This window comes from Aythya ferina, assembly GCF_964211825.1.
Source record: "Aythya ferina genome assembly, chromosome: 10".
In the NCBI taxonomy this organism is placed as follows: domain Eukaryota; kingdom Metazoa; phylum Chordata; class Aves; order Anseriformes; family Anatidae; genus Aythya; species Aythya ferina.
The window spans coordinates 10,231,876-10,253,397 of NC_140306.1; the positions used below are offsets into that span (position 1 = coordinate 10,231,876).

The following is a 21,522-nucleotide window of genomic DNA, read 5'->3' on the forward strand; positions in this document are numbered from 1 at the left end:
CTGATATCACTTGTATCAATGTGACTCAGCACTTCTTAACTTGGGGTACTTAAATACAAGAAGTTGTGAGTAGTCGCTACATACAGTCAGCAGGGAAAGAGACAAAATGACTGCAGAAGGCAGGATGCTACTTGCAGCTACTTTGCAGCTACTGGCTGCAAAGGGAGCCAGCTCCTAAACTAAGCATGCAAAAAAATGAAAGAGTTTTCCCAAGATGGGGAAATAGTTGCAGGTTATACAAAACCCAGTTGAACACCCATCTTCACCAACAGTAAAAAACTAGCTCGCCTAGAAGCCACAAACTAATCTTCCATGTACCTGGACACAAGGTGTGCCATGCTTAAAGGTAACAAAAAAAGAAGCCCGCAGACCAATCTTCTGAAAATTGTATTTTATTAAATGTACAAAAGCTCAGCACTTCTGTAGAAAATTGTATCTTTGTTTCTAATATAGTAATACTGGTTAGCTTCCTGCATCATCAGTAAAACAGCAGTCCAGCGTTTGTTTTTCTCCCCAGCAAAGTGCAATTTCTCATTAGATGCAGTAAAAGTCAGAGGGCAGCAGATACAGACTGCCCAGGATCACCAACACGTCAGCTACACGCATGAGACTACGTGCACTTCCTATAATGTTCCACTCGCTACCACTGCTTTCAGGGACAGGAGATTGAATTAACAACATTAAATACCAAAAAAAATAAAATAATTAAGGCTAATAACGTAATTCCTACTTCTCAAAATGGTTGTGATTTATAAATCAGATCTCTATTTTAGTACCATTTATAGGAAACGTTTGCTTCAACGTATATTCAAGTTAAATTCTTTTGGTATGGGGAATACAGTCTCAAGTACTAGTTACAACAGGAACCTGTAAGCATCACAACTCTACAAGAAAAGTGTTCTTATGATACAGCGATAGCGCAACGTTTAAGCTACTAAGTCTATGAAAGCTAATCAGGCAGAAATGTTTTCATGACTTAATTTCATGGAGCATTTTCATTGTCCTTGCTAAATGAAATTCAAGAAACAAAACAGTATGTATGGCAAAACACACCAAATATTATGACGAATATATATTTGATTATTAATCAGTTTTGTTTCAAGGCAGCAGGTTTTATTTTTAAAGTGAAAGGTGAGTGATCTCTGAGTATCCCCTTAAAGAAGTGCAATTTGAAGTTTTTATGTAACACTACCATTTTGGGTGTTTAACTGAGAACAGCTTCAGAGATTTTTAAAAGAAGTTGAGGAAAATCACTGCTTTCTGGCAAATCTTCCCTGTCTTAGAGCACAGCTAACCTGGACGCTCAAGACTTCAAGTTAACTTTAAAAATACTGAGTCCAAAAGAATATATTTTACAAAAATATATTGTCAAAGTTGTTTTTCCTTTAACAATGCACTTCCAAATACATTAGCCAAAGAAGAGCACATGACTGTACAAATCAGAAAAGGTAGCAGAGGGATGGATTGTCAGAGATAGGTATGAACACGTATTTCCTAAGGATTTCAGATCCCAGTCCATGTGATGAAGCTGGCACTTTCTCCATAATACACACAGTGGTAATACACTTGTTGGTAAGGATTTGCCAGTTCAGGGGGAATTAATAAATGGTGAAAGATAATCTGCTTTTTCTCTGACTTAGAATGAATACAGATGCTCCAAAATACTTTTTTCCTGAAGTCAGTATCACTGACTTCCTACAAATAGCATGCTACAGTCATCTTTTCCATAGATAATACATTTATGAATGGCCCTCCCCAGCTGCTGGTGCACGCTGCTGAACCCCGATGTGCTGTAAGCATGCTGCAGTAACTGGAACAGAAATGCACTTGAAGAGTTTCTAGCCTGGATTCAGTGCAGAACATGAGAGCTTCTTTCTCACTGATGCTTCTTTGGTGGAACACGGGATTTTGCAACCACGATTGGAACTACAGAGAGCAATCCAATCAGCAAAGCCCAGAGAGGGCGGTAGAAGAGCCAGCCAACGGAGATGGTCAAGAGTGACAATGAACTGGCTACGCAGAAGGCAAAAGCTTTTAATCCAATGTTAACCAGATCTCTCACAACAGGAAACCAGTCCACTGCAGGAAGAATTAAATGAGATAAAGTAGTTGACAAGATTATCGTTTACAAACAACTCTTATTCATTCTTAGGATCCACACATAAACAATTGCGATCAAAAGGAAGACTCAAATTATTACCAAGGGCACTGGATGAGGCATTTCAGCAGAGTATCCTCCAGGCATTTGATAAATAAGCAACAGCTAGCCATCTAAGACAATGGTGTCCTCATCTCTTCAGACAGGAAATCATGCAAAATTAACTCTGAAGTCTTGTCCAACGCTCAAGAGGCAGCGTAGACAAATAACCTTGCAGCTATGAAACAAGTCTAAGGCAACGGATATAACATGCAAGCAAAATAGGAATTTCTGGCAAAAATAAAGCTTTCAGCTGTATGCATATGGATAAGTAAATAAATAAAAAGGAGTATCAAAGATTATCAAAGCAAATGATAGCTTTGATGTCTGAAGTTTATGCAAGTTTGAGGCACCGTTCTCCTGTTCAGTGAGCATTTATTCCAACATTCTTCTAAGTTAAAAGGAAGAAACCAAAACTTCTTTGCTGTGCTCACAGTAGCATAGAATAACTAAAGACAAGTTATTATAAAACTACTAATTAAGACTTGGTGGGAGACCACCTGTATATGGGTGTAGAAAGTAACTGGATTGCAGCAGCCACAGCAAGACTTGAAAGAACCAGCCCAGCTTGTGCTTTGGCTTCTAATTGTGGTAAGCACTAGGCTGGGATCTTCTGAGACTGGCAGAGAGATACCTGTTTATTTATTTATTTTCACAAAGCATCCATCTGGTGCTGGGATTCTGTTTATCCTCAATTGTTTACAGGGACTTTCACACTGAATCCAATCTAAGATCAAACAAGATTGTTCCTGGCCTCCAAATTAATTACACATCTGAGCAAGAGACGATGCTCTGTGGATTATGATCCTATTTCTAAGTCATTTTAGTTTTCTGTCACAAACTTACCCAAAGTGTAAACAATTCGGGTCATTAGGTTGATGCCTACAAACATTGCCAGCCAGCCAGCTGCACGGAGGGCCCAAGTCTTCATGGTGTTACTCTCGTGCTCTTTCTGAAACACCTCCTGAAAACAAATGCCATTACATGCAGCCTGTTTCTCAACTTCTTTTCTGATCCAACTCTTTCCAGTGCATTCTGAACAAGTCAGAGTATTTTAGAGGTACAAGTTCTCCCGCAGAAGGTATGTTGCAGTTCATTCTTTACGGCTTTTTTTTTGGCTGTAATATCCCAGCACACTACAAGAGATTTCAAAGTGCAGCACAAAGGAAGCCTCTACTTTTCCAATTTAAGACAGCTCAATTAAGCACGCTCTGATACTCTCTATAACCAAAGAGAGAGAGAGTGTACACACATTTTGGTGCAAATGGATACACTGAACATTACTGTGAAAAACAGAGCACAAGTAAGTACATGTAACATGAAAGATTTAGTTTCGGTATCTTTGCAGGAAGAGAGAAAAGGCAATGAAGGAAAAGTGCATGAAAGAAAAAAAAATAGTATGCTGAGAAGAAAAGATAAAAGATGTGTATATTTCACCAAGCAAAGCAAAACATCTATTTGCAAGAATTCCAAGAAAGATTTTTTCAAAATGGATTCTGTGCCCCGTCTCCCTCCGTAGTGAAACCTACACATGCAGATGGCTAAGAAATAATACAACGCTCATAGGAAAAGACGGACGTATGACTGATTGACTACTTGTATGTACAAATACTTTAGAACTTATTCATTTTTAGTGAGTTTGTTTCCAGGGAATTAAAATTCTACTTAATGAAGATTCAGAGCTCACAGCAGAGAGCTGATTCTACTGCTACTCTTTCAACTCAAAACAAACACTTTAACTGCTTTTGGAAGCTCCTGTAAATTCCTGACATCTGGGATTTTTGCGGCAGGGTATAAAGCAATCATTAATGGAAACCAACCTACTAAAAGTAGTAAATGAATCACCAAATTGCTGGAGCATGCAGGATTTATTGGAGCATTATGCACTGCCTGAAGGTTCTTTCTCAGCCAGAACAGCAATAAACATTTCAAGCAAGCCTAAACTCCCTGTTTAGAGAGGCTGAAGAGAGGATAGCTCCTACGGTTTATTTAATTAAAGCCTGATTTTTACTGTTTTTGCATATGACCTTTTCAAAAGCATGTGTTTGTGTGTGTGTAAGTGGGAAGCTACCAAGGAAAAAATAAAATGCAAAATGAGAAGGCACAGGAACAGTCCTTAGAGCAAATGATGTTCAGCACCATTACAAGGGGATTTTTTATTTTTTTTTTTTAAACTACAGTTTAGCTACAGCTTCTTCTTAAAATGGAAAAAGAAGTAGGAATAACTACAGTCAAATTATATACTGCTAGCAGGTGAAGCACAGCGTTTTGCTGCAACACAAAGAACATGTAGAAAGCAGGAAGGCAAACATGGGCTGTAATGCTTTGCCCTAGATAAAGCATGGAGAAAAGCCAATGCTTACATCAGCTATCTCTTCCTCTAGAACAGGCCTGCGGGAGAATGAGAGCTTATTCCACTGCTGCTTCTGCAGTACCATCGGCAATTTTAACCCTTCACTTGTACACTGTGGTATCTTACCTCCACGGACAGATCCCCAGGGTAGAGAATCTGCAGGACAACTCCAGACTTGGTGTGATATGGAACAAGTTGGTCACCTTTCTGGCGAGCAATCACAGTCACCTGGGAAGAAAGAGAAATAATTTTACTGGTTACTGAGTTAGGGACAGAATTTGAAAAATTCTCAAGCAGCTGAAGACCCACCTTATCAGCTGAGCCCAAATGGGGGTCATCTCCACTCAGACCTGCATAGAAGAATGAGACACGAAGGTCTCCCACCTACAAATAAGGAGAATATTTCAAATCAACAGAGAAAGATTTCATTACAAAGGAGAATCACAGAGAAGACAACTGCGCATCGGAATGCTCTTTCTGTATCGTCACTTTTCTTAAGCATTTATGTCAAGCCAGAGGATATCCTGTAGAAATTCTAAGCTGCACTTTTTTGAGACCAAAATGTGATTGCTCAAACACAGCTTTGCGATATCCCCTCTGTTTTAGCTGCATGAACACATTAACACCAAAGAGATCCTATGTTCATCCCTTGTCATTTCATCTTTTTTCAGAGGAAGGCAGGCAGCACAAGCTGAGAACAAGCTACTTCTTTGTACTCAGTTCAGTACAGCAAGGCACAGGTTGAACCTACCTCCCAACACCATCCCATGTCATTCTATCTAAAAGCATGATAGACAGAAAACAAGCAAGCAAACAAAAAGAGAAGATGCGAGCAGAATCAGAAGCTTCCTTCATGACGATCACTCTCGCTGAAGGACTATACTAACAGTATTGCCCTATGTGGTACTCTGTACCCCAATTTCTACATGTTGAAACAGAAATTGGACATACCCCAGCTTTCTTTTTCACATTATAGCAATTTCTGCTTTAGTTTTTTTCTCATCTTACTTCTGGACGCCTGGGGTTCTCGCTGTGGTAAAAATAATCTCCTCCCCGAGTAACATCAGCATGTGGATCCTCAAGGTTTGACAAGCTCAACTGCTTGAAGTCATCAATCTTATCCACAAGACCTAAGCAGAATAAAGAAACAAGCTCAGGTCAGGTGTCTAACAGCCAGTTTGCAGGGTGGCTTCCTGGCTTAATTTGAAATGACTGCCACTGTAGGAAGAACTGAAGTCTGCTGCTAACAGAAGACACAAAGTCAGTACAAAGCAATTCTTACCTTTGGAAAGGACAAAGCTTCCAACCTGGACATTAGGAGAAACTGCAGTGAAAGACTCCACAGCCATGGCACTGGAGAACAGAAAGAGTTCCTGATTAGTTCCAGAATTATGAACAGTGTGCATGGGGACAAGAGACAAAGCAGGTATGTCATCTATGCTTCCTATTTCCATTCTCATCTAAACAGGTCTATTTACTTGGGATTTATAATTAAAAACATGTATGTCTTCATTTTTCTTCCTAACGCAGTATTTCCAAATAAAGGGCAGTTTATTTGGATGTGCCCATAGGGCCAAAACAAAGCTCTGGAGGTTAGGCAGAGTTCTAAGTTTTATTCAAATCCTGGTTCTCCTATCCCTTTGGCTGTATTTGTCACTTACACTTTTTTTTTTTTTTTTTGCCAGATGGTACCCTGCTTCCTAAGGAACTTAGCAGGTGCTCTAAGAATGACAAGCAAGTTAAAACTTAGCATTAAAAACGGCACACTGCAGTGTAATTAAAATGTTGCAGATGAGAGAAATACAAAACTGATTATATAGAGGCAATTGCCACAAATATGCCTGAGCTCATACATGCTAGCTTAGAAGAACAGCATGCAAGTGGTATGGCAAGCTCATGGGATGCCAGCTATTCTCACTCAATTTGTGGTAGAAGAAAGAACTAGCAATAGACTACACTAAAGGACAATAAAAGTCAGACAGAAACCCATTCAAGTTCTCCCACATGGAGACCATATGGTCCAGAGGTAAAGTAATAGCCTGGATATCCAGCCATGGCTAATGAGTAGCATAATGCTGCTTCCACCAGGCAGCTTTAAACTGCTATTTATCTATGATTAAATTCTCTCCAATAGGAAGAGGCAAACACTTTCCATCTACTTTGCTGTGTCATGAAGATTAGGTGCAGAGCTCTCATCTTTGATCGCATACATTGACAGAATCTAGAGGGACTGTGCTAGGTGATAAATTACCTTGGGTTTTTGTGTCCAATTTCTCGATCAAAATTCCTGCTGTTCACAACTTCAGATTTCCATTCAGTATCTGAAGAAAACGATATGAAGATTGATAAGACAGAAAGAATTGCCACTCAGATCTTAGTTACTGCAGACACCTCTCAATTAATCAGTTCTAAATTACATAATTACACTCACAGTAATACTTTTTACATCAAGAGACAAAATGTGATAGTCTGTAATGATACTTAAATCTAGCCTCCTAACATATTAGCAATAAATGGAAGGGCTTAGAGAAGAGGATTTTAGAGATAAAACTGTAACTCATCTTCACTCAGTGGGAGCTTTGCTGTTGGCATCTTCCCTGATCAGACTTTGAGCACTGGCTCCACATTTTAGGATCAAACTGGTTTTGCAAGGAGAGGCTGTGAGCTCTGCTGGAACTAGCAGATTTCAGTGCAGTCAAACAAGATAAAGATGGAATCTGTAGCTGCCACTGTCAAAAATGCCTAACACTGCCTTCATTTGGGCTACAGCAGGCTCCCCACATCCCCAGAGCAGATTTCTTTTTAGCCAAATCTGGCTGCAGGGTAAACGAGCGATCAGTTATGTAGGCCCTTGGCTGCCAGACAAGGACAACCCACCACATCTAGAAAAATACCAACTTTTACTGGACAGAATCCAACAATCTTGAGAGCACAGTTTTTGTTTGTTTTTGTTTTGTTTTTAAATTGCCATTTTTGATAGCTCACACCCACCTAACTTTGCTCCTTATAGATCTCCCATGCTGCAGAGCCCCATGCTACAGTGAGCTGGGAAATTTTTGTGATCACACCCAGAAACCACACACCCACGTTACGTATCCATGTGCTTTAACTGGGAATAAACGAAGCAGAGAGACTCATCTCCAGATACACAATGACTCAATTTTTTGCCACTGGGTAGATCAGAATGATCCTCCCACTTCTGCTCCTACCAAAAAAATACTTGGCAAAAGCTACAGCACACATCAGAAGGTGGTGGTGGTTTTCATTAGCTAGTATCAACACCTAATAAACAGACTCTCAACATTTTGCCTTTAGAGACTGGAGCTACGCCGTTCTTCCCTGTCTGTTTGCTTCTGCTCACACCTGACATACGCCCAATTACAGCACTTTGGAAGAGCAATCTCAGAAGTAGCTTTCAACACACTGGGCTCCCAGCTCTGCCCATCTCCCATCACTGAGGGCCCTATGGATCCTATCATGGGAGCACACTATCCCTGGATGCGCTTCCAACCCCTGGGATTTCCAAGACAAGACTTAGAAGTTGCTTGCTCACAGCACGTATCATTTCCCCTCAGTTACTTCGAGAGGCCCTGTCATTTCCTTAGGAAACAGAATTTTTGCTATTTTTTCAAATAGCTTTCTTTTCTAGTGAAAAAAATAAAGGTTTTACAACAAAATCAGAATACACACACATGAAAATCCAAAGTTAAGAGCATAAAAGGGACTTTCTGTTAATCAACTTACTGTATGTATACTTTGTTTCTTTCTTAATCTCACCATTTTCTTCATACTCTCTGCAAAGAAAGATAAAAGAATTGGCTTCATGGTCTATGCTCAAGTTTTAAAGAACAGAAGGAAAGGTTTAGTAATCACGGGGGAATAAAAGGATTATAAAGTTTTATTAAAAAAAAAAAAACAAACAGGATCAAATATTCAGGGAAAACAATACTGATTTGGCTAAACAACTAGCAGAGAGGGAATATTATGGGGATGGAACTAGGGAATTCCTAACAGTCAGAAAGAACATTAATATATCAGAGAAGCTTTAGGAACGTTAGAAAGGGTAGCAATCAACTGCGCCTTTGGGAAAAACAGGAGTGTTTTATATTTTTTCCATAAATTGTTAAAGATTTTTGAACTTTGTTGAAAACACATATGACCGAAAATCAGTGGTTTCTGAAGAGGCCCAGCACAGGACAACAATAATGAAAACAAAAAGCCACAGCTACAGCACAGAGGTCAAGAAACCCCATACAAACTATACTAAATCAGGAAGTGGAAATATTTTATAAACATCTTTGATTTTATCGGATGTAAATTCTGCAACATCAGCCATCTACAAAACCTGACATCTCTAAGGAAATTAAAGTGACTCCATAAAACACCCCAAGAATTCCAGACCTCTCCTGACAGAGTTCTGTTGTGTGGTTAGTTGGTAGGTGGGTTTTTTTTTTTGGCTTTGTGAGCGGGGAAATAAAAGGAGTATTTGTTAATGGGATCCTGTTTACGAAGATGTTGTCTTAACAACTTTTAAAAGTTTCTTTCACTCACCTAGAATCTTCATATTCTACCCACTGGTACATTTCCACTGTGCGCTTAAGCTTGACAGCATGGATTGTCAGCCCATAGCTGGGATCAAACAAAGGCTATGTCAAAAATAAAGAAAAAACAAGTCAGTATAAATGCTGTTCCTCACAAATTCAAACACTATACTTTTATTACTGATTGCTTTTATTACTATATTACTACTATACTTTTATTACTTTGCTAGAGCAAAGGTAAAGTTCATTATTTAGAAAACATGAATTGAAAGAAAACTTCTTTCAGTACATTTTCAATACTTCATTCAATTTCAATACTTCTAAACAAAGCAACAACGTGCAAAAAGTCCCAGAAGATGAAATAGAGGATCAAAGCTCCTCCAGTTTGTTACTTCTGCATGGCCAAAGGAGCAACATAATACATCAGTGCTGCCTTCCCACCACACAGCCTCTTTCGTTCAAAAATCTTTAACAACTTCATAACTGAATTAAATACCTTAAACACAAGAGGTTGCATCTCCATCCCATCTGTACTGTAAAAGCATAAACACTTTACAATGCCATGAATGTACAGCAGCTTCCTTACGCAAAAGGAAACTGAAATTATCCTTCAAGTTAGTGGAAGGGTAAACACAGCATGTTGCTTGGGAGAATGAAGACTGGTGCTGTGCAGCACCTCCCTGATTTTGGCCAAGAACTATAACTTGGATGGTAGCACGTAGTTCTTACAGAAGTGGAAAGAAGCTACTTGTTTTCTGCCTGGATAACAAACAGTTTTAACTGGCAGCAAAATTTTTTCCCACCAAGCTTGAAATTCTCCTATTTTCAAGATACTGTTTGTATTTACCTTTGATGTGCTCAGAGCGCCAGCTAAGTGTACTAGTCTCCCCTCATTCTGCTGAGACACACTGTGAATGTTATCAAGAGGGATCACAAGAGAAAGTCCCTCATCAAGAGATTTGGCTGTCCTCAAAGCTCGTCCCTGTAATCAAGAAAAACAAAACCAAGTTGTAGAGAAACATCGATATTGCAGTATTTTGTGAAAAAGGTTAACAGACAAGCAATTTGCAGACCCTTGGGACTTCTACATTCAGACTCAAGGCAAGCTCTCAGCTTGCAATCCTTCACTCTCTTTCTCCACATCTGACAGTTTGGTGCAATACTTCTTACCCATGTAGCAGGACAATTAACACTGACTTAACTACACAAACACACATAGTTTATTATTACAAAGGTCTAAAATTATTGCTCTTCATCTCTTACATTATTGCTCTTGAATGACTGCAAAACTTATGCTAGTTATAATCCTTTTTACGAAGGCCTGTATAACTACTTGACTACTTATTTTTTTTCCTGCACAGTCACTGAAACTGGCAGTAGTTGCTTTTCCTCTTGTAGAGGTACAAAAGAAAATGTTAGATGAAAATTCACCTAGGTGAAGGTCTAATACCTCACTTCAAAACTGCCAAACTCATGCATGTGTGCAAGGGTAGGTATAAGAATTCCTTATTTACTTTAATTACTTTTTAAATATAAAACTAAGACAAAGTAACACTGAGAATAATTAACACCTTCACTTTTGCAACATGGAATATGAATTCCTTAATGAAATTGTAACAGGACTTGAAATGGGGACCCTGTGTTATCTCAAGAAGAGAGATGAATGGAATGTGACTGTCTCATACAAGCCTCTTTTAATAACGCTATATATAGCCTGTTTCCCCACCACCTCAAAGGTTTTGGATCTTACCTCCCACCACACACATCCTACATCTCTGTCACACTGATCTATAGAAAAAACACCTGTGGCCCGGTGATTTCACTCTTCTGTTACATCCCAAGCATAAGCAGCAGACTCTCCAGACATATTGCTCTCTTTTCATGGATGCAGTATTAAAACTTTAGCATGACAATTTCAGCAAGTCTATACATGCCAAACCAGTTGCATGTCAATTCAGCTATGACATGTTAAAGCTGTGTATAAACACTGACAGTACTTCACTTACTTCGTTGGTAAAAAGAAGGTAGAAAGACAGAAGAAACGTCACAAGTCCCATCAACATGCCTCCAGAGGTCTCGCTGAGCCTCTCCAGGAACCCCGGTTTGGCCTCACTTGTGATTTTAACATGTTCTTTTTTGCTGCCCGTGTCAGAGAACTGTTGGAGATAAACCAAAAATGCAGTGTCAGTGTGAAAGGGGAAGGTGTTCTGTTCCAAAATGAGTTTTGTAGCTTTGTTAAAGCTGCTACTCTGCAAAGTAGTGCCTCTTGCTTTGGGCCTAAACTTGCCCACTATAAACAAACTCCAGCCTGATAGAGAAAACAGTTGCTCTAAGAGCTGTTCAGCCCATCCCTTCAGGCCTCCTTAGCTCTGTCCCAGCGCTCCCAACCCGGTGCCCACGCCCCTCGCTCGGGCGATGAGAAATTGAGTAATGCTCCCAGATTCCACGCCAGCTACAACACAGCTATAAATAACACCTCACGCTTTACTTCGCCAGTGACCAGCGCCAGCATACTTTAAAATAAAAGCTGCCCGGGCACCAAAGAAGGCTATCAACGCAAATCTGGCATCGCCACCCTCTGGCGCGGCGCTAAAGGCTGACAGCGGCGGTTACACCCCCTGCGGAGTGGGGGCTGCAGGGGCCGGCCGAGAACCACCCCGGGGCAGCCGAAGGAGCCTCACAGAGCGAGAAGGGGCGGCGGCAGGGCCAAACTTACGTTCCTCGACATCTTGGGGCCGTTCCCTCAGCGGGCAGCGCCCCGGGACGAGCCGCAGGAACCGCCGCGAGCAGCGCGCTCCGCCCGACCCCGCCTCAGCCCGACCCCGCCTCGCGCCTCACGCCTCGCCTCACGCCTCGCCTCAGCCCCTCCCCAGCGCGGTGCACGCCGGGACGTGTAGTTCCCAGCGTGCAAGAAAATGGTGTTCCCCCCCCATTCACGCGAAGCACTCTGGGAGATGTAGTCCTGCCTGGATTGGCCGCTCCGTTCCCGCCGCGGCGAGGGGACGCCTCAGCGGCGGGTGGCCGCTTCCGGAGGCGGGAGCGTGTGTGTGAGGTGGGGGGAGCCGCGCGCCGCCGCCGCCCGTTGCCGTGGTGTGCGCGGTGCCGCCATGTCCTACTGCAGGCAAGAAGGTGCGCTGGGCTCCGGCCGGGCGAGGCGGGCAGGGCCCGAGTGCTGGGGAGGGAAAGCGGCCGCTGAGGGGGGGAGGTGGGAGGGGAAGGCCTGGGCTGCTGCAGGGGTCTTGGGGTTCCTGAGGCTTGGCCGCCTCCTGCCCCGACGAGGTGGATTTTTGGTGCTTTTTTTTTTTTTTTCTTTCATGTTTGATAACGTGACTGGTTTTACGTTAGCAAGAAGAGTTTTCTAGTTTTAAAAGCGGTTTTTCTCTAGGTCTGAAAGCTGGTGATGCACGCTGAATGCTGTTTGAATGCTGTGATGAGGCAGCCTTAAGTTATTTTCCTCTTTGCTTCATGCTTATAACCTAATTTAACAGTGTTCTGGGTCATAAGGTCGTAAGTTGGCTTACGGCATCGTACAAAGTTACAGTTAGAGTAATAGGGGTTAGAGTTCATACGTTTCTAGTTCTGTATGAGAAATCCTGAGGTGTTCTGTGGTGTAAAGCGAGCTGGAGTACAACGCAGAATTGACCAAAAAAAAAAAAAAACCAAAAACCTGCTTTCTTCCTAAAAAGAACTTAAATTTATTTGCTTCTGAGACACGTTTGAATGTGTGAGACATGTCTGAATGCAAAGCCAAGGGAAGCCCTGAGCAGCTGCTGGTTGAGGTCACATTGAGATGCAAGGAGCGACTAATTTCTAATTACACCACGTCCTTGTAGTGACCTTCCTGCCTCTGAACATTTTTTTTATAGTTTCGCAGAGTTGTTGGGAAACTCTGCCCTGGTTTCCAGCCAGGCCTCTTCTTGCCCCTTAAAGAACCTATTTGTTAAATCAGGAGTGGCACCGGAGCAGGAAGCGCGCTCTGGGGCTTTTCTGCCCTTGGTAATGTGCGCAGCACCGTTGGGTGTAGTTTGTTCAACCCCGTTAAGGTACTCTTCAGTATTTAATTCACATAATAGTTGCAAAACATGCCACTGGCCTCTAATGGAGGCTGCTGATCTTAATGAGTATCCTCCTGAATGCTTGCCTGTAATTCATTATAGTTTTGCTTTCACTGCTCCTTTTTTTCTAACCACCCTCAGCTGAGCAAGTTCTTCTAGGAGAGTAGTAGCTTGAGCTTGTTTCAAAACAACTTATTAACTTCACAGTTCAATGAGCTCTGCTGTGATCTCCAGCCATTAGAGTTTGTTGCTGTGAAAACTGGAACTGTAGAGGAAAAGAATTTCAGATAGCTTCTGTATATTCTAACAAACAAATGGGCAATCTGTTATTATGTATGCTAACACTATTTAAATGAGTGCTTTAAAAGAACACTTCCCAAACTATTTCATGTTCTCCACCTCCTTTCTCAGGTTGCTTGCATCCAGCTCCTGTCACCACACTGTGTCAGTCCCTACCTCCATTAGGGCAGGGAGGGGGATGCTGGTGTTTAAAATAAAATAAATTGAGGCATGTTAAATGCTGTCACAGCTCAGAAATAGTGTGCAATCTTCTACTGCTTCTGAGCCCTGATAGTTGATTCTGGTCTCCTCTAGAAATAAGCACCTGTTTTATCTTGTTTCTCTTCAGTGAAGACTTGTTGCAATCTCTGTAGACATTTATTTGCATTGCCTAACTGTGCTTTATGCAAATGTTTATTGTAAATCAGTTTAACTGGTTATGTCCTATTCTCATTAGTCAATAGGAAAAGAAAAATTTCCTACAGGTACATGAGAGTGGTACAAAGAGTACAGGCTCAGTTTCTTTCATCATTTTTCTAGATAAATTACTACTTAATCTTTTTAAATTTCCATTGATTTTATTGTAGGTCTTATTTCAAGGTCTTTTTTTTTTTTTATAGTTTTTAGCACCTTCCCTGTGAATACTTTCCAGATTGTTTTTCTATGTTTGTTCCTGTGAACCAAAAACTTGTATTTGAAGGTGATAAATAAGTACAGTAGAATTCATTCACTATTACCACTGAAGCATCATGTTGAATATCTCATTATCTCGTGCTGTTCACCAGCTTTGTAAATGACTCATTCTGTCTCAGCTTTCTCTCAACTTTTGCTTTTTGTCTCCTGTATGACAGGAAAAGACAAAATTATATTTGTGACCAAGGAGGACCATGAGACGCCAAGCAGTGCTGAACTGGTTGCAGATGACCCAGATGACCCTTATGAAGAACAAGGTCAGTAGTAAGCAGGCTGGAAGTAGGAAGTGAGATATGAAATATATGATAATCTAACAATCCCCCAAAAAAGAAGAAAACACCAAATTTTTTATGAAGTAGGAGCAGAAATATTGATTAATTTTTACAGACTGATAGCGGGGCAACTGGTTTGGTAAATAAGCAATCTATTTAGTAAATTTAGAAAACTGTTCAGTAAAAAAACACTCAAACTCTTTTTTTTTCTGAATTTTAATGGTCTTTCAAAGTGATCTGTTCAATTACATCACTTGATGGCTTATAATTTCAGTTAGTAACCAGAGATATCCAGGAAAAAATTTCTTTCTTGTATTAACATAGGGCTTAAAAGGCGTAAATTCTGGTTGTTATCCTATTTAATATTACATGTTTTTCACTTACCCTATATGGTACAAGTGGCAGTGTAATCAATAGATGTAAAATGTTTTTATTTTGTATGACAGGTAAGTTCAAATTACTGGTTTTCAATTGTAACTATCTTGTCTTGAGAAGAGATGAGCTCAAGTTTTCAATGAAGATTGCAGATCTTACAGAAAGTACATCGAACCTGCAAATGAATTAGTTCAGGAGACTTAAGAGATGAGAATATTTCAGAGATTGACTCTTAATATTTTGGCTTTATAGGGCGTATTTTAGTTTGTTTCTAATGGATGAATGAAATATCTTGTTCCTATCATGATGATTAACTGAATTTTGCCCTGGGTTAATAAAATGTTCTCAGTGTCTATGAAATTGTTGTTTTGTTTTTTTTTTTTAATTTTCACTTTGTGCGATTTCATTGCTTATAGCTCAACTGAGACTGAAATTTTAGAAACTGAAGATATGCAAGTGGCTGTGTGACCTTTAGAGGGCAGCATTTAAGCACTGTTTAGCAGCTGTAGCACACGGGATGCTTTGTTAACTGATGTGATATGTAGTTTAATTTGAACCATATCTTTCTGCGTCGTTAAAATAACTTTGTTTTCCTACATAGATCTGTCTGAAAATAATCTTGCACTCTAGCTGTTTATCCTGGTTTCATTAGAACTGTAGGAGCAGCAAACATATACACAAATGTTTTATTTCATGTGAACAGAATCCGTTAGTTTTATAATGACCCACATGAGAATAATGAGAAGAGAATATAGAAACTTCATGTTGCCTTAAGTCATCAGGTGGCTGTGTCTTATTTCAGAAAAATGTTTAAAAGCTGCAGCTTAGTGTCTGTCAGGAATTCCTCTACCTGTTGTGTTTTCAGGCAGGTTGTGCTTTACTGGCTGATGCCATGCTAGACCCGCCTATAATCCGTTATTGGTCTATTATGTGAAGAGGTAACAGCCTCTAATGATTAAATGGCAGCATTAAGTTCCCAATTGCTTTTCATTGGCTGGTGGCTTTCTGTTTCCTCTAAAAAAAAACCTGGCGACTGCTTGCAAAATAAAGCAAAGGAAGATACTTTTCCTAGATACTACATCTGGAGTGCGTAGAAACCTTTGGAGAGTTTTATTGTTCGCTTAGTTGTTAAATCACCTTGTGTGATGTACACCTAAACAGAGAAGCTTGCTGTTGAGGTAAATAAATGTAAGCAATCAAAACGTGCAAGCTGTATTGATGCTACATGTGGTAGTTTAAAGTTTGTACATCTTCCCTACTACAATCATTTACGGTCTTCCTTTGGTCATAATTAAGATATTCTATTAACAAAAGCTGGGTATTTAGCAACAGCATGAGAATGCATATTGGTCCTGCAACTAAACATCTATTTTTGACACTGGATTTTAAGAGGAAGGGCTGCCTGTCTCAGACCTAACAGAGATATAATATGAAGATTCAGAATGCAAACCTAAAATACAATTCTCTTGGTGCCTCCAAAGAGGGACTTCTCTGTTTTGTGTCTCTGTCCTTCTACCCGAAATTATTCTGTTTGTACATATGCAAGGAGTATACAGGGTTGTGCCATTTATTTGGTTTATAAACTAGCAAAAATTAAAGGAGCTGTTTCTTTCTTTTTTTGACTGCCGTATTTATTGATTCCTCTGATATGCATTTTGCTATGAATGGAAAAGCTGTGGTGAAGAATAGAGGTGGAAGTGTTTGCGTTTTTTTTCCTAGCAATCTGGTATTTACGGTATGCTAGATCACCTTCTTCCTAAAGTATAGAGAAGAGAACAAAGAAAGCCAGAAGCTGGTTACATCAGGGACACCTTACAGTGACAGTGTGTGTCTGTATAATTCAGAATGTGAAACTGTTTAAAAACTGTAATAAGTTTACTCTTAGTATGTGGTTAGTTGCTGCCATGTTTTAAGGGTTCTCTGAAAGCTTCTCACTTGAACAGCCTCAGGTTACAATGCAGCAGATCAAAACAATTCACACATCACAGAATGAGCTGCATCTAATGGGAGAGAAATTTGTGGCCAGCAAAGACACATGGGCAAAACGTTCTAGAATACGTTGAAGTGCAGAAGCTCTGGTTTGTGTGGTTTTTATTTAAAAGAAAATTGGAAAGGGCTTTGTACATAAAGTAACAGGCAGGCTTTTCTAATTTAGTTTCTACTTTGAATAGAAGACTTGGTTTCCAGTGTTTTTGGTGGCATAATCCCCTGTTATGTCTCTCTTTATCTTCTTTGCTGTACTATATACAGAACAGTCATATTGAGAAATAATAGATTTATTATATAGATATATAATAATCTGTTTTTTTATACAACTGTTTTTTTAATTTATTTGAAGTGTTGCTTTTTTTTTTTTTTGGTAGGAGCCTTTTCCATCCTTAAGATAAGCATGTAGGTTCCTATTATTGTGTAGTTCTTATGTAGCATCTGGCACTAATAGACATTAGTCTTTGAGAAGAAAATAAAGCTGTATTTTGGTGTTTTTTTTTGACTTCTGTCCTATCAGCTATGAGATTTCAGTAGGTAATGCAGATGTTTCTGCATTCATCCGTGATATTAGCACATCCCACGAACTAAGAGAAGTTAGGTTGCATGAGGTCAGCGGTTGATTGCTAACCCAAGCCTTGATTCCCCCGTGATGTAAACAGGTGTTTTTTCTTCCCCCAAGTGCAGGCTCAAATAGATTATATCCCACTGAATCAGTGACATTCAGACTGCATTTGAAAGAAGTGTTAATTCAGAGAATTAAAGATAGTAACCTTGTCTATTATAGACTTGTGACTTGGGAAGAGCAATGGATAAAATCTGCTGCTATTTTAACTGTGTTACTATCTAACTGATACGCTGAATCATTTAAGTATGCATCCTGTTGCAATTATCAGCAAGGAAGTGTTTGTATTTTTTGAATGCTCACAAGTAGTGCTGATTCCAAAATGAATAATTTGTATTTATTAAAGAGAAATATTTTATAAGTAATTTTGTTGCCGTGTTATCTTCAATAACTTTTCAAGACTCCTCTTGTGTTTTCTGTTTTTTGTGAGTATTGAAAAAATGTCTGGCTGATGTTAAGAATATAGGACTTCAAAGTCTAGTTAAAGCAAGCCAATTTTCTTCTACACTGTGTGATCAACATCCCTTCTTTTCCTTTGTCATCTTTGGCAAGAAGGAATCTGGCACCAGCCATGTATCACCTTGTCTCAGCTGTTCTGTTTCTCCTCCAGACAGCTAGAGGTGCCACAGTGCACTGTACTAGGTGTATCTTGTCAGTACGGTGATTAATGCAGATATTTTACAAAACTGTCATGCTGAATAAAGCTTGATCTATGAAAAATGACAATACTATAGTTGAGAAAGTCATGCTAAGGAGACTTACCTCCTGAAGGAAAAGGAGATCAGCACTGACATTTGACTTAGTGAATTTTCTGCTGAACTGGTTTGACTGAGAGCAAAGTATTGAGTAAAATTTTCCTTTTGTTCTTGTTAATACACCAATAAGCATATCTGGAAATTCATGATTTCACAGGACAAAGATATTAAGTAGGCTTTTTTTGGTAATCTTAAGTTTCATCAGGCCCTAAATATAATTTCTTGTTCAGAGCAGAACTGATACATACTTATCTAATAATGGTAGTTGCATACCTTCCTCTAAAGGGAAAGCACTTAAACTTCAGTTTTATGCTCCTGCAGGAAATCAGTCTGGAGATGAAGTTAGGGAAGTCCTCTGTTGGAGAGGAGGGGAGAAAACTGTTCAAGTCAAGAATAAACCTGCTTGGATTAAAGAACTTTTTCTGTTCTTCATTGATAAACATAACTACATGTACATTCTCACAAAGCAGAGACAGGGAACGAAGTTGTATTGCTTATTAATAGCAACTTTAGCGGTGCACTTTAACAGGTCCATCATATTCAATTTTCCTACCTGACTGTGTAAAGGATTTTTTCTAAAACATACAGAGAAAATGAATTCTCTGGCTTTCTGTTTGAACTCCCTCATGCAAATCATCTGTTCTATCAAAGAGCGTACATATATTCCCCTTTTATATCTCCACCTTGCTATTCCATCACTGAAGTATTTCTGTGGTGACTTTAATTGTTCTGGAGCAGAACTTTCCAGCTATTCCAGTCTAGTTAGTGTATAGAATGCAACTTAACTCACTTTCAGTTGTCATCTAAACTGCTGTTTGATTTCTCGGATCAGACAGACTGTCATGCTTTCCCTTTTCTTTTTGTTCTGCGGTATGAGACGTAGTCTTTGCATGTCTTAAAAGAAACTGATTTTCTTTTTTTTGTTATGGATTTCCTGCTCAAATTTTGAGGAAAGAACTTCTGGATTAGTGTTCAAGAGTTCATCTAAAAGAAAAAAAAAAGCATCCATTCAGCTTGATTTAAAAAGAATTCTAATTTTAATACAGGAATTAAATTCTTGTGTCCTGTATGATGTGATTTTAAGGCTTGCATGCTTCCCTGACAGAGTCTGGCAAGTGAATTGACTTGACTCTGATTCCTTTTGGAGTTGCCTTAGCCTATTCTAAGTGGTTTGTAGTCAAACCACTTAATTCAGTCAAAGCCTTGTAGTCAAAGCCTTAATTCAGGCATAGATATAGAAACAGTCTCACTTATGATCCGCTATTGGTCACAAAGATCAGAGAGAAACAAATGGGCCAGGAAGCATGAGGTGTTTTGTGCTCTTGAAGCTACAGAATTAGTATAGTATTCCTGATACTTCCACTTGCACCTGCAGCTTAGCAGCTTTCATTGAATGAAATTAATTTTTGAAAGGAGCGTTTAACTTTTCTTCTCTCTTTTGTTTGTTCAGGCTTGATATTGCCCAATGGAGATATCAATTGGAACTGCCCGTGTCTGGGTGGAATGGCTAGTGGTCCTTGTGGGGAGCAGTTCAAGTCAGCCTTTTCTTGTTTCCACTATAGCACAGAAGAAATAAAGGGATCAGACTGTGTGGACCAATTCCGTGCCATGCAGGAATGCATGCAGAAATACCCAGATCTTTACCCTCAAGAAGATGAAAATGACGAGAAAGAGAAGTCAAGCAAAGATTTGGAAGATACTCCTGTGGAGGCTTCTGTTGCCAAAGAAGAGAAAGGATCTAGCTAATGAAGATGCAAGGAGGCTGTTGTCTCCATTTCTCATTTTCAGAGGCGTGGACTTTTGCAGTATGTCTGTCCTTTGAGTCGTCAAGAAATGTTTCACCATTGTTCTATACACTGTATCATAGTAAGTAATTTATTGTAGGAGGAGAAATCTCAGTGCTACAGCCTCGCAAATAAATACTGCAGAAAGAACCAGTATGTGTGTGTGCTGTGTGAACTGTTACCGGACGCAGTTAATACTTTAACAGCTGTTCTCACACCTCAGTTTCTCCTTGAGTTTTGACTTGAATAATCTCTTTAAATATACATAACTGTCAGCAAAAATTTTGGTAGTGCACCAGGTCTGTATTCATTTCAGTATGCTCTGATCAGTAGCTGCTCTTTTGTAATGTATTTCTGTTCTGTTAATAGAAATTGCATTAAATGATTGTTTCTCCTTAATGATTTTTTTTTTTTTTTTGCTAGAATACAAGATGCAGAAAATAGCGTAAATCAAAAATTTGTAAGATAATTTCAAATGGTGTGATTAGATTTGGGTTGCATTTTACTACTGACATCAGGTAAGGACTGCCAGAAAAACAATGAAGTATGTGCTGCTTTTGATTTTGTTTGCTTATTGTGATGGCATTTAAATTTTGAAAAACAATCTCTTGTGCAACCACTGATATAAATGAATAGAAAGAATGTTGATCACTTGCTTTATTTTTGTTCTGAAAGCACAGTTTTTTTGTTTCCCTTAGTTAATGCCTACTCCTTTAATGTTTAGACAGGCTTACAGAAAATACTTCAAGAATACAATGGAAATGTTACCTGGTGTAATGATCTCAAAAGAAATACTGTGACTTAAGTGCATATTAAAAAGCAAATACTTTTTACCTTCACTGAAAGCTCTTTTTTGTTTGCTTGTGTTTGTTTTGTTTTTAAACTAATGCTGCTTGTATTTTGGAGAGCTTCTTCTGCAAGGATGAGACTTGGAATCAATTTGTGTGTTGTGAAGATCATTTGCTGCTTTATTTCTCTCCAAGTGAGAAGGTATAAAAATTGTAAAGCATTTGTAGTAGCCATAGTTACTGGATCATGAACCAGCACTATAGAGGACCTGAAGAGCTAATAAACTATGTGAGAATTAGCTTAGAGGTACAAATAATTTAATAGTAATCCACTATAGTTTAATACCTATGGATAAGGGAATGCTATGTTGTTTTTCTCGCATAGCAAAATACAGGCTCTGAGAATGATATTACCAGTGCCTTTCAGTAAGTGTTCCTTGCAGGTTTCCTCCATGTGTTGATTAACTAAAGCATAAAAAGCATGCAGTGAGTCTAGTAATGTTTAAACACTTGCCTGTCTCTGTGTGCAGCAGTCTTGAGTGCTCAGCAACATTGCTTCCTCACAATGTTTTAGTATCTTGTTTGCATAAGTTATTTCAGTGTTAGGAGGGATGTTTCTGAATGTCTGAAGGGAATTTCTGTTAAATTTTAAGGTCTGCACGAACGGTTCATATTACAGTATTGCCATTGGATCCTCAAAAAAAGTTGTAAGCGAAGAGGGAATTGAGTCGCTGACAACGCAATTCTGGGGGGATGGATAGCAGGTACTCAGCATCTGTGCTTTTAAAAGAGACAAGATGTGACAGAGCTTCTCAGCCT

At 39.4% G+C, this 21,522-nt stretch overlaps 2 protein-coding genes across 2 annotated transcripts; one reads left to right on the plus strand and one right to left on the minus strand.

Annotated features, from left to right (window-relative positions):
• Positions 1–376: 376 nt before the first annotated feature.
• TMEM43 (transmembrane protein 43) lies at positions 377–11,934 on the minus strand. The gene is made up of 12 exons (XM_084530738.1): positions 11,808–11,934; positions 11,098–11,247; positions 9,939–10,073; positions 9,102–9,196; positions 8,295–8,344; positions 6,802–6,871; positions 5,833–5,903; positions 5,559–5,680; positions 4,860–4,934; positions 4,677–4,778; positions 3,044–3,161; positions 377–2,079 (listed from the first exon to the last, which is right to left on the minus strand). Exons 1-12 carry the CDS (start codon positions 11,817–11,819, stop codon positions 1,877–1,879), a joined length of 1,203 nt encoding a protein of 400 aa, XP_084386864.1. The 5' UTR covers positions 11,820–11,934; the 3' UTR covers positions 377–1,876.
• A 100-nt stretch (positions 11,935–12,034) lies between these two features.
• On the plus strand, positions 12,035–20,760 carry CHCHD4 (coiled-coil-helix-coiled-coil-helix domain containing 4). Its single transcript, XM_084530740.1, has 3 exons — positions 12,035–12,220; positions 14,277–14,375; positions 19,582–20,760. Exons 1-3 carry the CDS (start codon positions 12,199–12,201, stop codon positions 19,875–19,877), a joined length of 417 nt encoding a protein of 138 aa, XP_084386866.1. The 5' UTR covers positions 12,035–12,198; the 3' UTR covers positions 19,878–20,760.
• Positions 20,761–21,522: the final 762 nt, after the last annotated feature.

Excerpts from the sequence above, each read along its gene's own strand:
- TMEM43 (XM_084530738.1), bottom strand. Across the intron at positions 6,872-8,294 it reads AGAAACAAAGTATACATACA|ATACTGAATGGAAATCTGAA; the intron begins GTAAGTTGATTA and ends CGTTTTCTTCAG. Across the intron at positions 2,080-3,043 it reads CCGAATTGTTTACACTTTGG|TGGACTGGTTTCCTGTTGTG; the intron begins GTAAGTTTGTGA and ends TTCTTCCTGCAG.
- CHCHD4 (XM_084530740.1), top strand. The coding sequence starts at position 12,199 with ATGTCCTACTGCAGGCAAGAAG. Across the intron at positions 12,221-14,276 it reads GTCCTACTGCAGGCAAGAAG|GAAAAGACAAAATTATATTT; the intron begins GTGCGCTGGGCT and ends CCTGTATGACAG. Across the intron at positions 14,376-19,581 it reads TGACCCTTATGAAGAACAAG|GCTTGATATTGCCCAATGGA; the intron begins GTCAGTAGTAAG and ends TTGTTTGTTCAG.